The 16378-nt window shown below is 45.7% G+C and overlaps 5 protein-coding genes across 5 annotated transcripts; 2 read left to right on the top strand and 3 right to left on the bottom strand.

The window, feature by feature from the left end:
• Positions 1-243: 243 nt before the first annotated feature.
• On the top strand, positions 244-774 carry EPUS_07026 (uncharacterized protein; the record flags this gene model as incomplete). The annotated part of the gene is made up of 3 exons (XM_007806359.1): positions 244-458; positions 539-670; positions 729-774. 3 exons carry the CDS (start codon positions 244-246, stop codon positions 772-774), a joined length of 393 nt encoding a protein of 130 aa, XP_007804550.1.
• A 1288-nt stretch (positions 775-2062) lies between these two features.
• On the bottom strand, positions 2063-2663 carry EPUS_07025 (uncharacterized protein; the record flags this gene model as incomplete). The annotated part of the gene is made up of 3 exons (XM_007806358.1): positions 2063-2323; positions 2483-2496; positions 2555-2663. 3 exons carry the CDS (start codon positions 2661-2663, stop codon positions 2063-2065), a joined length of 384 nt encoding a protein of 127 aa, XP_007804549.1.
• A 508-nt stretch (positions 2664-3171) lies between these two features.
• Positions 3172-4779, top strand: EPUS_07024 (uncharacterized protein; the record flags this gene model as incomplete). Its single annotated transcript, XM_007806357.1, has 1 exon — positions 3172-4779. One exon carries the CDS (start codon positions 3172-3174, stop codon positions 4777-4779), a length of 1608 nt encoding a protein of 535 aa, XP_007804548.1.
• A 617-nt stretch (positions 4780-5396) lies between these two features.
• EPUS_07023 (uncharacterized protein) lies at positions 5397-6102 on the bottom strand (the record flags this gene model as incomplete). The annotated part of the gene is made up of 2 exons (XM_007806356.1): positions 5397-5719; positions 5772-6102. The coding sequence occupies 2 exons, from the start codon at positions 6100-6102 to the stop codon at positions 5397-5399; spliced, it is 654 nt and encodes a 217-aa protein (XP_007804547.1).
• Positions 6103-8634: 2532 nt separating this feature from the next.
• EPUS_07022 (uncharacterized protein) lies at positions 8635-12044 on the bottom strand (the record flags this gene model as incomplete). The annotated part of the gene is made up of 10 exons (XM_007806355.1): positions 8635-9023; positions 9084-9177; positions 9249-9380; positions 9431-10213; positions 10262-10503; positions 10557-11100; positions 11149-11219; positions 11275-11572; positions 11630-11985; positions 12038-12044. 10 exons carry the CDS (start codon positions 12042-12044, stop codon positions 8635-8637), a joined length of 2916 nt encoding a protein of 971 aa, XP_007804546.1.
• Between the last annotated feature and the right edge of the window lie 4334 nt (positions 12045-16378).

Below are 16378 nucleotides of genomic sequence, written 5' to 3'. Positions count from 1 at the left end.
TCTCCTCATCGATTCTGTGTTCTAAGGAGTACTACTACTAGTAGCAGAGTCTGCATTGCCAAGTATTATGACATTGTGACGAGCCCTTCTGTTTTCACTCCGACCAATCTCAATCGATCGGACAAAGTACATCATCTGGCTCGATCAAACCTTCTGTCGGTTGTCCAACAGATGTGACCTTGACTTCACGCTGCACAGCTGTCCGCTCCTTCACGAAGAGGCCAGGCTATTTTTTGAGTGACAATGGGAAAAGCATCCAACCTTGTTCCGCTCCTCGTCCTTGTTGTCCTCATCGCTATCGCAGCCTTTATCGGGTTCATTGCTTATTCAGTCGCCAATGATGTTAGCGACAAGGCAGCGAAGAGAATGGAGAAAAAGAATATCAAATTCTCGAAGGAAGGAATGTCGGTTGGTGTCAAGCAACTCTCGACTGAAGACATATCAGACAGTACACAATCGTAAGTTCATCTGACACCATGGGCATCTCGTATATGTGGCCCAGCTGTCTTGCAGAGTGGCCTTCTGATCTATGACATAGGGCTCTTATGAAAGTCTGGAACTCGGCCTCGCTACCCGTCTACAAGGCAAAGCTGCGATGGGGACAAAGTGCTGAAGAATCACGGCCATTGTCGTCAGATGTGTCTAGTATGCCTAGTGGAAGGCGGAAGCCGTGAGTCTATGATCATAGTGTTTATTCTCGTGACACCAGAGGCTAACTAGTCCTATAGGTATTCAAGATCAGATTCTAATCAACGAGACACGAAAAAGTCGTAGCTACAGTTGCACGCAGCCAGCCAGCAGTACTCGGCATATTTCGAGGTGTTCAATGCACAATATCTCGCTTGTGAGGCGAGGTTTTGACGTGGTCCGGAGATACTGGTGCTTCAGATACCCGGCTGATTGGCCAATGGTACTCCCCAGTTCTCACTATCGACCGATGGACAACTCCAACATCTGACCATTCGGGCCTTGCAGATTAGGGAAATAATTGAACTGCAACCATGCCGCTACGTGTACCTGCTTCGTGGATGCAGAAGAGCAGATACATTCAGTAGACAGGGGTAATCGCTCTTTGCACGCTGGCACACTTGTGCACCGTACTCATCAGAGAACGATGTTGACGCTTCGACAAGAGCATGGCGCAGTATGCATGAGAAAAAGGGGTGTGTGGTGTTACTGTGGCCCTGTCTATGGTAAAGGCGTTGGTTTAGGAGCCGTCCAATGTAGGTAGAGCTCTCTTGCTTCTTTGAATGTTAGCATTGGAACTTTCTCTTTGAGGTCGTGCTTGGTTTCGCGGCTGTTGGTCTGCTCATCTGTCTTGCTAGGAACTATGCTGTATATTCTCTATTCTGGTGTTTGCTTCAGTCTTTCGAACCTAGCTTAGATTTTTATTGGACGGCGTCATTGCATTTTGCTTGATTCAACCTGCCAGACCGGTCAACCTTGAAAATGAAAACAATCATTCAATAAAGCCACGATGTCCTCCGGAGACTTGTGCATCGGACGATTCAATACTTTGGTTCACTCAGCATATCTCCTATGGTCTATGTGCGATAGGCGATTTCTGGGCGAAGGAGAGAGACATTCACGTCAGTCCTGCTACTTGAACCGCGTCTAGGAGGCGGCTGTGGCCACTTTTGGTTGATGTCCTTCATTTGGCGCAGATGAACTAAGTCTCAGAATTCATGGCTTTAACCTGCGTTTACGGACTAATTCAGACACGTATGCTGAGCAAGCCATTGTCAGTGAAGCAGCCGAGTTGTTGAGGTCACAGTCCTAAGACAAAGGGGGATCGAATATGATCAAGGCAAGGGGAGTGAAAGTGCATGGCCCAACAGCAAAATTGACAATCAGGCAGGAAACGACCCAAGTTCATGTCTTGTTATACAATAATAGAGTCGTGCTGTACAAAGGCATTCCAGAAGCCCCGAATAACCCGGTAAAGAGATGAAAGACTTTGAGATAGCTTCAGACATGGCGCGACAGAGTAGTCGAGATGCTGCTGAATATGCTCAATGGTTATGGAACTGATGGTATAGCTGGTTCTCCTGAAATCGTCCTCCTACTTGCCTCCAAAGCCAAACCAGCTGCTGATGCCGTTCTTTGCTTCAACCGCCTTCCTCTCAACGGTCTTGTCGAAATTATCGACCGCCTTGTTCATCTCTCTCTCAGCTCGTTCTTTGTACTCCTCTGCTGCTCTCGCCTTCTGCTCGATGGTAGTGTCGAATTTGTTGACAGCCTGTTTCATCTCCTGGCCAGTCCTGTCTTTGTATTCTTGGGCCTTTTGCTGGGCTTCTGTCAGCTTGCCACGTACTTCGTCAACCTGATGTAGACCAAGTTAGCAAATGCACAAAATGCCTGAAGCGTGTGTGAATCGTGCCGCATGATCGATTTTCTGTCCGGCCTGGGTGGCTATCGCTTCGCCTTTCTTCTCAAATTCCTTCTCCCTGCCTGGGAGATCCGACTTGAGCTTGGCTTGGACCTTGGCAGAATCCGCTAAAGGATATGGCTGTCAGTCGAGCTGTACATGAAAGTCCTTGAACGCTATACTGACCCTCGAATTTCTTCTCGGCGACTTTGGGGTCGCCACCAGCTTTGTACAGGTAATACCCCACGCCGCCAGCTGCGGCTAAACCAGCGGCTGTGACAGCTCGTCTGGACATTGTTGCAGATTTAGTAGGACTATGATGGTAGAAGGGAGGATTTTTCGACGTGAATTGGTCAATTATGTCTGAGGCTTCTGCTTTGAATTGAAGTGATGAAAGTGGTCGAGACCTTGCCGTGCCTGTTTCCTTCCACAATGACGTCGCCGCCAATCAGGCCGTAGCTTGTCACGTGCCTCCCGCAATCTCTCCGCTTCACCAAATGATGACGGACTTAGTGGGAAAGCCACATCAAGCGGCTTCCTGAATTTATCCTCAATTCGCAGCTCGAAGGCATCCATGACTGTAAATGGACGAGGCATTCCGCCTTCTTGTCAATTGTGGAAGTGGCTTTGACTTTAGAGATATCCCGTCCTGAAACCTCCCGCACTATTCTCCGACTCTAGCTACTCCAGCCGTTCCTGTCATGTTTCCACCAAATGAGTGAGCAATTTGGCTAAGCTCTACATTAGCCCTTTGGTCCTCTGCTTCGACAATGGTTTTCTTTCCGTTCAAATGACAAAACAAGATGGCAGAAGATGGCGCTCAAAGTACCCGAGTACGAATGGATGAAGCTTTTGATCGGCCCATTGCTCTTGTTGACAGTACGCGAGCACCCGAAGCTGACGGCGATGGAGAATCCCGAAGAAACTCTCGAAGTCCTTCGTGGCGACAGCTAGCCAAACGTCCCACGGATTCTGTAAAAGAAGGATTGGCAAGATGGAAGTACTCCAAATGGCAGCAGGATCGCTATGCCTCGGGTCCGGACATCGAGTCCCAGAACGAAGAAAGCACAGGCGAACCTGCGATATCTCGCGCAGAAACTTCACAGCTTCTTCCACCCGGGGTGACTCACACACAGACTGAGACGTCAGACTTTGCGTTGAGGAAATCTTCTCCAGATCGTGGACGAGAGCGGGTCAAGAAGACAAAGGAGGAAGCGCACAGAACCAAGTCTGAAAAGGAACCATACGAAGTCGACGTATTGTACGAGAATCAACGAGGCTGGTTCTTTTTCGGCATTCCCCTTTACTCTCACTCCTCGCTCCTGAACCTTGATCCAGCTCCGTGGACAACTAAAGATGGAAAGGACTCTGCAGTCAATATTACCAATACACAAGTTCCAGATCCGAATTGGGAGTGGGCGTGGAAATCGTGGTATGTAGACATGAGTCACGACGTCGACGAAGAAGGTTGGCAGTACTCCTTTTCGTTCTCGAGAAAATTTTCGTGGCATGGAACGCATCCCTGGTTCCACTGCTTCGTGCGGCGGAGAAGATGGTTGCGAAAACGCATAAAGAAGCAGGAAATGAGGAAGAAGGATGATTTCGACATGGCGGGCGCACATGCATTGACAGGCGACTATTTTACAATACATACAAAACGGGGTAGAAGCCCGGGGAGTGGACTTGGAAACACAACTACCCGAGGATCTAGTCATATGAGTCGAGTAGCAGTCGGGGAGGAATATTTGCCGCCAGAAGACATCAAGGATATTCCGAGCTTGATGAAGGCCTTGAGGCTTGCCACAATTGACCGAGAGAAGATTGACGCTGTTACGAGGTTTGTTGAGACTGGTGGTGAAGAGCTCGTTTATCTTCAAGAGCACATTGTGGAAATCATGGGCTTATTCGTCTTCCAAGTATCACGGCGGCAGTTGCTTGAGTACATGAACAAGATTGCAGACGAGGTCTCAAGGGAAAAACCTAGTGACAAAGCTGAAGAAGAGCGCGTGAACAATTTACAGAACGCTGTACGTGTTGCACACGATCAGATTGGTAGTTTGGAATACTGGAGCGACCGTCAATATGTCCTAAGGACTGCCGGCGAGAACGGACAGGGTCACCAATCGATGTTCTCAGAGTCATCAGCCATAACAATGCCAAAAGAAAGCAACCCTGTGGATGAGATCAAAGGCATCGCAGACGACGCCGAGGTTGGCATTGATCCTATGAAAAGGGTTCTTAGTCTACCACCAGACAATATACCTTGGTCGAGGGGTGTGGAACAGTCCGAGGAGGCAAAATCAAGAGAGAAGGAGACTGCCGGGATGGAGGAAGAGGAGCGAAATTCTAATGATGGTGTCGATACACCTATACGCTTACCTCCGGACAGCCTTAAAGTGGACGATAAATAATGAGCTCTTTGTTAGCGTTGGCGCTTTGGGGTATCTGCTTCGATCGGAATGCCAACCCTTTGAGTATGTCAGGCTTGGGAGTTTCCCTTCAAGGGTGTTGTTCTAGCATAGAGCGCTGGTGTGCTTTCCAATTGCATATCGATATTCGCTTCAATGTCATCTAGAAGCCACTAGTAATATAACTAGCATTTTCAGACGTCTGCCCAACTGGAAAGCACCAGTCGGACAGATCAAGGTCGAGCAGCGTAGCAACTTCTATGTGACAAGTTCTAATGCGTACATGGTGCACTTTCAGTTATTTAGTTTCTACATATCGAACGCCTTCCTAAGATCTACATTCCATATCCACGCATACCTTTATTCAAGATTCGTCTTCATTTTTGAAATGTCATCGCCAATGCCCTCTCCGTGGAAATTATAAATGCATCCAGCTTCTCTACTCTTAGTCACCAACCTCTGAGTTCTCACCCACCGTTTGATATCATATTTCAGGAATGCCCTATTAATGGCGGATGATGTCTGAGCCTGGCCAAGCAATTTTGAGAGCACGTACGTATCCTCAAGTGCTATTCCCGCTCTGGCTCCTTGGTGTGGCGTACTGGCGTGTGCCGAATCACCTAGAAGGCAGATCCGACCCTCGCAGTATGTCCGAGCCGGGAGATGGTCAAAAAATGCCCACACGTCTGACTTCTCATCAGACTGAGTATGTTCTTGACGCTACCGCCCCAGTGTTCGAAGTCAGCCTCCATGGCCCCATTCTCCATCGGCAATACCCATCGCTCGTCCTCCCACTTACCGTCCGGCTTTGATTGAGATGCCACAACATTCATCGTCTTGCCCTTTTCGATTGGAAAGGTCAAGACATGGCCGCCATAGCCACAATACATTTGGCTATTTTGGGCTAGTTCGTGTCCAAGCAGACTGACAGCCCTCTCCATGGCTAGTCCGCGGTAAGTGTATTTTCCGGTCGTACTTTACTTTGATGCCGTCACAGCCGACTATTGCGGAAGCTGTTGCAATGGAGCCATCTTGGAATGTGATTTTGACTTCATCTTCCGTCTGTTCGACCTCGTCTACCTTCTCTCCGAACGAGACGTTCTCTTTTGGGATCAGCTTGACCAATTCGTCGAGAAAATGCGCTCGGTGGACGCTGTTCTGCCCTGTCCCCGCCGCATGTACGCTGTGAAACCATTGTCCCGCTCCCCGGTTCTTCGAGTCCATACCATATCGGAAGTCAAACCGGCAACCCCTTTTCTCGTCGGAGGCATTTGTGGTCGATCCTCTATCAAACCCTTCCTTGACCCTAGGGTCAATCAAGCTCATTGCCCGGGTAGAGTTAGGACCGAACGGGACGCCTGCGCCTATTCGGCAAAGGCCTGAGCCCCTTCGTAGAGATGGAAGGCTACATCTTGTCGCAGCAACCCGATTGCGAAGACAAGGGCGCTGATGCCTCCGCCACAGATGACAATAGTGAATGATTTGGAGGTAGGGCCAATGACTGACATGTTCTAGAAGGAGCTGCAAGTCCTGTGAGTTAGTCAGTTGAGGAGACGATACGTTGCAGTATGAGAAAAAGATAACAAGCACTGCTTTAGGTAAGAGAAGCACGGGACGCAGCATCATCAGGTGGGCCATTTGTAGATATCGACCGAGCTTCCACATCAGATAGCCGGAAGGTTTTGGGTCCATTGTGCTGACTCTAATCCCACATGTCCGATAATAGCGACCGTCCCGAATGTAAGCTCTATGAGGCAAATGTTTTTCGTCTCGTCCGAAGGGATGGTATACGGATTACAATTTGCCCTGAAGTGCAACAGATGTGCAGGAAGACGGAGCTCATATTTAGTCACGGAAGACTCTTCCCCATATTTGTGGCCGGAGGGCCATTTGGCTCCACCTTCAATACTGTAACACAGCCTGAAAAGCAGCCAAAACACGCCCTTAATCTACTACGGAGTAATGGTCAGCCTTGCCAGCAAAGTAGCAACTCAGTCTGCTAAATAACATTGAAATGCTGAGATCCAGCGAGACGTCCAACCCTACTGCGCAGCGGGCCTCAATAATAAAAGATGCACGTTCTACCAGAGTGCTTAATGCACATTTGAATTTGTCGCTGGTTGCCTTTCATCAAGTACTTGCAACACTTTCATCCATACTATCAGAATCCGGATCAATTCGCCTTGTGATTCTGTGAATTGCGAATTGCTCAGCTTGATCAGCTGCACGCCTTGCGCACGCTCGTCTTATTGGTTCCCGGAAATGGACGAGGCTGAGCTACAGCCTTCCTGATTTGAATATTTGTACTCCACACCTAACTAGTTGGAACATATGGATACCGCTGGACCTGCAAACTTCCCTATCGTGATTTGACACTGTTGAAAACCCACCCCATTTCCTTCTGATCATGTTGTTTTGAAAAGTCAGCGGTCAAGCATCCGTCTAAGAGCTTGCCCTCCGCCCGTCACCAGATCATTGCATTCCGAGAAACTTCATGGGCTCAGAACAGATTTCCTGGATGGAGTCTGGGAGCGCTGCTATCTTTCGTTGCTGTCCTGATGGTTTTGCTGGTAAATATCATTTTCGCGGTCTGGGCCGCTTACACCAGACAGGTTCGCAGTGGTATCGGCACCCTGGTAGCTGCGGCAACGGAAAAGCAATAACCGCTTTGCTAAGTTTGTGGATAAACCTCTTCAGCACCGTGCTCTTGGTGGGAAGCAGTCACTGTGCGCTTGTGTTCCACCCTGCTCACGATTTGAAAGCTGACATATAACAGGCATGCAGCGGCTCAGCTCTCCATCTGGAAAGAAATCGATGAAGCTCATGCATCACGAAGGTAGCTCGATATCAGCATTGCAAGAGTTCGAACCTTTCGGTCTATGACTTGAGGACGGGAAATCATATGGACTCTGCTAGGCGCAAGTAGTGTTCCGCTGGTTTTGTTGTGGATGAACCTGATTGAGGCCTTACTTGTGGATGCAGATATCGACGCTGAAGATATAACCCAGTGATATTTCGGAACTAGCCGTTTACAAATACGGCGTCCTGTGTCGTTCAAGTAAAGTTTTTGTCCGCCACTGCCCCGGACTGGATTGACATTTTTGGACGGGACCCAGTAGAAAGGCGGTGGCTCGTGAATGAAGTCGACTGTATCCAAGGAAACCCTGCCCGTTTCAGGAGATTGGATAACGCGGCTTGCATCAAAGTGTACTCGACACTGTTCCAACGGAAAGAGGAGACTTCCTGATAATCTCTGAAGACAATACTACCAACAATGCACTCCTCGATTGGGACTATCCAGATCAGTTATCACAATAAGTCTTCTTTGAAGACCCTACAACCATTTCAAAAGTAACGACAGCAGTGGCCCACTTGCGTGGCTTTGCATCTACTCGAATGGTCCTGCAAAAAAGGCGTGAGCCTACAGAGATTCCGAGCAACCCTGATGCATTCTATAAGTATTTTAATATTGTAACTAATAACTCTATTTATTACTGAGTTAACAGGGATGTAAAATTGCTCACTTTGCATGTAAAAGATGGCCCCTTACTAGGGAGGCCCACTTCCAGGGTACTTAGAGAACCGCGAAGCACCGGGAGGAACACATCGATGGCTTAGCCCGCCACCAAAGTCACAGAAATTGGGAGTAGACGCGGTAACACATCGCTACAGTCCTTCGATTCTACGGAGTCTGGAGGATCTCGAACAACCAGTTTTAGGGGGCCGGGTGCGGTAACTCAGGTTGCCCTGTTCGGCCTCCCTCTTTGGGAGAGACCTCCACTTGAATGTGTTAGTGCTGTGTGTATGGTAATAATCTTCTCATTTGCTCTCAGTCCACTTCATCTTCGTTTCCCTTTTTCATGAATTCACGGCCTTCTCCATATCGTTCGATTCTTCGTCTCCCGCCTCCTGATTCTGCTTCCCTCTGCCTGGTTTTCGTCCACGTCTTACCCAATTGGCCAGTGACCCTATACCTCTACTGCCTTTCTCATCGGAATGATCTTGCATCGCGGAAGGAGTAGCACCGCTCATCGTGGTATCTGTATGCGTCAAAGTTCTGGCAGTGTCTGACTTTGTTGTCGTCCTCGCTGTCGCTGGTTTTCCGGTCGACTTGTCATTTCTCGACGAACCGTCTTTCCTTGCCTTTCTTTGACGCTTCCACGTCAGCAACCCGACCAGAAACCACCATATGTGTGCGTTGAACGCAAAGATAAGCGAAATAATCACCACGCCGACCGTGGCGGGAACTGGATCGAGTCAGTTGGAAAACAACACAAAGCCATAAGTGAGAAGTCTCAGTCTCTTACACATAACTTGATAGATCTTCTTAATGGGCCGATCATTGCCGTTGATCTCCTTGGCATTCATGCTGTAGATTGCAGCGATGAAGGATAGAGGCATCTAAAATGACGGAATGGTTGGTCAGACACGCGCTGGTCTCCAATCGCGTGCTCTGCGGAGAAAGAACTTACGAAGATGATTGTCACCACGGTAAACAGCAAAATGGTTCGTCCCTGTCTGGTGGTCTCTGCAGCTGCCTGACGTGCCGAGTACGCTTCGGAGACACTCGCTTGCTTTTGCTTGAGGTCTAGGAGATCGCAGATCTGCATCTGTTAGCCATTCGAAAGCGAAAGTAGAGATTGTGTAAACTCACAGAATCGTATACACGTTCTGCCTTCACCTTGAGATTTTCAATATCCTGCTCTCTTCTGCACAATGTCGACAAAACCAGGGCATACTTGTCCCGTACGTCTTCAGCGGTATCCTGTTGAACCTCTGGAGTTCCGTCGAGCCCCTCACTCGTTTCCTTCTCTTTCGCCTTCGAGAGATCGTCGTCTCCTTCCTCTTTGGTGAACGGTCTACGCGTAGGATTGTTAAGATCGTTTGGATGTGAGGTGCTCTTTGATGGAGTGTTGGAAGCAACTACATCGTTCATTATTTTCACCTGCTGTTGAAACACGTGAGAGAGGCTGTTGAGTTCGTCTAGTATGTCTTTTATCTCCTTTAAGCTGTCATTTTCAGCCGTGACGTTGACTAATGCATTCATCTCTTTCTCAATTTCGCGGTTAATTTCTAAACTTGTACCTGATTCCAAGATGCCTGAAAGGTCCTTTAGTGGATTGGAATGTTTGAGGTCTTGTTTCGTTGTGCTTTTGAACCAGTCTGCCCATTCTGCCGCCTCTTGATCTTCCTGAGATAAAGATTCGGAGTTCGGTGGTTGTGCTGAGGCGTTTGCATTTGGCTTGACACCTTGCTCGGGGTTACTCTCTTGAGGGCAACTCTCATTTCCTTTAGCGGTCTTAGCATGCGACGAAGGTTTTCTAAACAGTCTTTCACGAAGAGTAGCTTCGGAAAGTTCTTGTTTTCTATCCTGCAGAGCAACTAATCGTCTAGAATGCATAGAAAACTCGTTGACTTGTTGTGTTTGAGCATCAGCCTGGTTTCAGTGAGCCAGTTTCCTCGTCCCCTGAGGGAGTCCACTCACAAGCCGTGCAATGCTAACGGCAAATACCTCAAGATAATCCAGGGAATGATCAGATTCACCAACACATGGATGAAACAGACCCGAGCATTTGTCAATGACCAAGCAGCTAAGGTCAACAACGGATGTAACAGCAGCGCCAGTACACAAAGCACTGAAGATTTTGTTGTAGACATCGGTGACCTCCGCGTGAGCGACTACCGGGTTCCCGATCCAGCGATGTGGAAAAGCCGTCAACAACGTTTCTGCAAGACTAGTCATTACGAGATCTCGAGTGGGTATCGCCGTGTAGACTCACTCGTTCTGCCAGGCTCGTCAACGATCCACATCCAAAGCTGGTCTACCATCAAGATACGAGACTTCTCCTTCATATCCATAAAGTTTTTCGTATGTCGGTACAGCACCTGATCCAAGTCTCTCTTTCTGACATCTGCGTCCGGGAGAGGGTAGTAATATGATTGGTCCAACGTGCGGCGGACGTGAAGCGGACGTGCTTCGTGAACATATGCAAAGAGTAGCTTCGCATCGTTCGTTAGATCTTCCATAGAACGTTCATATTTTTTCATCATTTCCCGATCCCATGCCACGTTTGTGTCTAAACGTGCACCCTTCCATGCAACGGCATTCCCCGAGGACGTTGCTTTGACACTTTGGCGTAGGCCGGGTGATTTTTCGGTTTTCTTTTGAAGTAATTTTAACGCTCGGACGTTCATCGAGGGCTTTGGTTTGACATCTTCGGGTGGACCGGATATTTCCTCAGGTTTCCTTTGACGCAACATCCAATCCAGGCACTTGTTGCGGTGCAAATACATGTCAACCTCTTCCCAGTGTACATATGGCATCTGTACCAAGTAAGCAAGCGGCTCGAAAGAAGAAATACAATTTCCTACAAACAAAACCGAATTTGTCTCAGCGTCTTCGACAGAGAACAATCCTTCATGTTGGTCCATCTTTTCTTCGTCTGCTGTATTGAGTACTTATGCGGCATGCGGAATAGGGAATTTAGTGAGACTGACCTATCACGGCCCTGGTGTATGATGCCGAAATTCTTGAGTACAACGGGCGCAGAAATCGGCCCTGAGCCGATTTCTGCAAGACGGGATCTTGCCACTGTCGCTTCTCCCACAGCTCAGAACGCAGCAGCATGCTTGCCTTGAATAAGTCGTCTGGATCTTTGACTATCTCCGCATTCTTTCCGATCATCTCAAATGGCGCGTGAGCCTTACTAGGTAATTCCCTCGACAGTTCAGACGTTGTACCCGCTTCTGCTTGGGTTTTCCGAGATGGTTCTGAGTATATACGAGTGACAATGCTCTATGCGACAGTCAACGCCAAAAATAGAAAAAGGAAAACGGGGGGGAACATGTTTACCTCTACCCACGACATATTGTTTGCGGGCAGATGGATCCAGCGGAGGTCAGGATTCTCGGATGGGTTATTGTCTTCCAAATGTGCCATATATTCCGCCGGAGTGCCCATATCTAACAATTGCTGGATTGTCGGTGTCCCACGCACGAAATAATTAGCAGCAGTGTGGAAATGAACTATTGAAGCCTTGATATTGGACTCAAAGGACAAGGATGCTTCCTGGAGTCTGAGTTGTTCCACATCTGGGGCCTTTGGGTGGAATACTCCTTCCGATCTCCCTTCATAGTTTTCGATGCCGCCAGTTCCATCACCGAACGTTTGAACATCAAGAGCCCCTGATGCACCTTTGGATGGGGCGGCTTTATGAATGAATGGTCAGATAGATGCCTCGAGTAGAATGTTCAATCGTACCCGACATTTATGGGAACTGAATCTATCGGGCTGTTGAATTATTCTCCCAGAAGAGGAATTGAAAGAGTAAGAACGATTGATCTGTAGTTATAGGAGCGTCTCTGGCCTTGACTTAGGCCAACACGGACAAAGCTTCGTAAGAGAGATATTAGAAGCTTTCCAATACATTGCTGTGGAGGGAGGGAGGAATCATTGACCCTTTCCATAAATCTCTCGCTCAGTATAACTTCTGAGTTTAGGGGTGCGTTCCGTGGAATGCTCAGCTGAAGTCGTGCTCTGCAACCAACAGCCTCGATGTCTCCATGATCCTTGTCTGATGGCTGACCAAATGACCAATGCCCCGACTCACAACCTGCCTGTGCGTGGTATGAGGCGGTCTTGGCATTAGGGGGTAGAATGTTAATTACAAGTTGTGGCCGATCTTACGCAGGCATGAAGAGAGAAAAAATGACTGAACCATCAAAGCGCTATTAGGAATTGAACCTAATTCGTTTTTATCTCCTCACAGGCCCAATCTTCACAAGCGGCGTCCGCGCCGCTCAAGCCCCTTGGAGTTTTGAATTAAGTACCGATGCTACTCTTTTCCGGATCTGTTTGCAAATAAAGATGTAGACTGATATTAAGGGGGTTCTGCACCAAAATTTCATCTCTGTTCAACTAAATCTCCGTTCAAATCCTCCTTCCGAATTGGGTACTGGCGCCCTCACAGGGGGTAAATTAGTTGTTTCAAGCGTCTCTGTCACTGCATGGTATCTCATACAGAGTTGTATTATTATTCTGTGCAGGACTCTGTGCGAAATAGGTGTAAATTCTGCGTAGAATTGTGCGTAAGGATTCTATGCGATCAATGTCATTGTCATTGATATAACTTTGTAGTCTGTACGTTAACATGATTTAGAAGTCGCGTAGCCTCTAGTATGACTATTACGTCTAATTCTCAATAGGTAAGGGTCAATAACGCTCTAACTGGAAGAAGAACGGGGAAGGCGTTAACGGAGAATGCATCTCCGTTCGATAACGTATCTCCGTTCGAATGAGGAAGTGGGGGCGAGCCCTAGCCTAATAGGGAACAGAGATTCGAACGGAGATGAGTTGCAGAACCTCCCTAATAATGCTGAAAAATGCTGTAAATTGGGCTCGAACACTTTTCAGATGTTTGTGTTTAAAGGCGGACGATTTTGCAATCTTTAAACTCGAAAACTTGTGATAATAGCTCCTCCAGAAAGGGAGAAAAAACGACTGAACTATCAAAGCACTATGAGGAGTTGAACCTAATTCATTTTTATCCCCTCACAGCCTCAGGCTGTCGTATCAATGCAGAGAAGTTTTTAATCTCGCCGTGACCCAGTTACCCCCCTTTCTCTGATTGCTGCAGTTGATGATTGGCCATAATACTGCCAAGAGAAAATTAAATTTAAGACGTCAACTGACCTACCCGGGCCAATAATCAACTGCAACAATTAACACCAGAGAAAGGGGTAAGCAGAGGATCTCGAAGGAAGTGGCTGAGCTCCAGACAGTACTACGGTATCGGGGAGAAGTAATGTTAGCACGGCGCTAGTACTTTTGCTCCAGAACGGACTCTTAACGAGACAGCTAAGCTTCGACCGGTTAGCGGCACTGCTGTGGGGAATACTAGTATCTGTGGCTATCGACCAGAGAAGCTCCTAGGCATCCAAGTGGCGCTGGATGATAACTAGCTGTTACTAGAACCATGCTAACATTACTTCTGCCCGATACCGTAGTAGGCTTGGGTATAACGCTGATAGGATAAGTGAGCAGTTGTAGCCGAGTTGGAGAGCCCAAAAGTGGGCTCAGTTGGGACCAAAACCGGGTCTTGCCAACTCCTCCGTCACCTGCTCAGCGTCTGCTCAAGACTGCTCAGACGCGCTTAGTCTCGGCTCAGGTTAAAGCAGCGCTACTTATGTCTGGAAACGGAACGGGCACTTGGTGAGGTCAGTTTTGACGATAGTAAGCAGTATATAGCCGTGGCCCAATGGGTGGAGCCCTTAGAATTTCAAAGTTATTTTTTAAAATAATTACTTTTTTACCTTTTTTTTATTTTCTCTTTTAATAAAAGCCGTATTAATCTAAAAAATATACATTAGAACAGATCTCTTTTATGGCTATCAAATAATATTATTTATAGGTCTCTAGCCCTAATAATAAGCCTAATGCAGCTAATTTAAATTTTACTCTTATAATTTACTTTTAGTGTTCTTAACGCTAAGGCTGCAGCTAGATCTTAACGAATTTTGATGTTCTTAACGCCAAGGCTACAGCACTCTTCCATAATTTTGATGTTCCTAATGCTAAGGCTGCAGAAATAACCTTACCGCTAAACACGGGTATTCTTAACGCTAAACTCTACAAGGAAGGATACTCATGACAGGGATTTAATCGGACTCACAAGAGATATTCAAGTAAATTAGCAAATATAGATCTCAAGAATTTGGTCTTGTATTAAGCCCTAAGAATAATACTTATAGTTATACACTTGCTGCAAATCCGTTAGTATATTCTAAGCATAAGAAGAAGCTGCTAAGATATTAGCCTGCCTTAGAGTTAGGTAAGTCTTTATATTTAGCTTATATCTCTTATTTTATAGCTTAAAGAGTGCTTAAATAAGCTGGTTTTCTGCTTAATCAAAAAAGCTATTATAATCTTTATTATTAAATAATCTCTATTAAGAAAGATAAGTTTGTTAGCCTTATTATTACTCTTAAGAATGCTAGTTTCATTTTTAAATATTATATAAAAGAGGGAATTAACTAAGAAAGTAATAAGGTTATTAATATCTAGTTATAGTAAATATAATTCGCTTATCTTAATTAAATTTACTATACTTAACACTTTATAGCAGATTAGACCCTCTTTATTAATAGCATATTTAATACAAATACTCAAAATCTAGTTCTTCTTATTATAGCTAATATAACTAATTATAATAGAACCTTTATTATTACTTTCTTATTTGCTTATTTAGAATTAAAAATGTCCTTTAATTTTATCTTTTAAACCCTTAAATAATACATTTTTTATCCTTTAATCCTTCTGCCTTATTTAGTACTTAGTAATTAAGCAGCTAATATAACTATATTACTTTTTATAGCTTTTCCTAATACGATATTATAATATTATAACTAGCACACTATAAAGAACATTATAAAACGTCTTATAAACTATAGTTATAAAAAGAAGGCTTAATGATAGACTCTTATTATAAACTTATAATTATAGATATAAGGTGTTATAGCACGTGAACACGCCAAGCACTGACAGGCACTACAGAGCTGCCTAGCACTCTGCGAAGGAACTATGACAGACTTAGACAGGACTAGACCCTGAACTACACACATAGTCAGACCTGGACAACGTAATAATCAGAGGTGATCAGGGTGAGCACTCATAAGCAATGATCAGAGGTAATCAGGATAATCAACTCTGAGCACGAATCTTCTAGTCTATATAAGCACGCTCATTTCCTAGATAGTTTCATAGTCTTCGTAGTCAACTAATATTATCAGCTTATACCTAAGTTAAAGACATCTTAGTATTACTTATTACACTTCCTGTTCTATCTAACTAACCCTTTAGACCTAGCTAAAGTAACTTATTTATAAAAGCTGTCTTTAGATTATTAAGAAGCTTGACTTATAGCAGGGACACCCCTGTTATGCTACTATAATACTAGATACTAGAAAGTATAACTAGCATAAATAACGTCTTCTTAAGCTTAATGTAAAGACAAAGCTAAACCAAGCCCTAAAACGCTCTCTATTATAAGAAAAACCCTTATAAGAAGCGGCTATACTGCTTATAGAAGCGTAATAATAACGCTAGTCTTATCACTAAATAATTAGAGCATCTTAGTTAGAGAACTAGCGATTATTATAAAGCGCCTACTTAATAGCACTCTATAAGCAAAGATTAAGAATATATTAAGGCTTAACTAAGGTACAAAGCTCTCTTACTATATAGCTAAGAACTAATAAAATAAGCTTTATAGACTTTCTCTTTAAATAGAATGTTCTAGACATCTCTTTACTATCCTGTAAATGCGGTTAGAGAAGACAGACTACCTAACATATAGTTATAGACTGCCTGTTACTCTTAGACAGATATAAGATGCTCACTGCCACTAGCACAATAGATTACTGCTGTCTCCTTAACAATCCAAAGGCCCTTAAGATAGTAACGCTATAACTAATAAAGGCTAGGGCCCTCCCTTAGTTCTCGTTTGCGGCTAAACAACTTTGCGCTTAACTATACTACAGCTATAGAGCCCTGTGTACACTGTTAAAGCGCCTTGAAGAACTCGTCTACTTACTAGCAGTAAGG

Source organism: Endocarpon pusillum (assembly GCF_000464535.1).
Source record: "Endocarpon pusillum Z07020 unplaced genomic scaffold scaffold5436, whole genome shotgun sequence".
In the NCBI taxonomy this organism is placed as follows: Eukaryota; Fungi; Ascomycota; class Eurotiomycetes; order Verrucariales; family Verrucariaceae; genus Endocarpon; species Endocarpon pusillum.
This window is presented reverse-complemented; position numbering and strand designations above follow the sequence as displayed.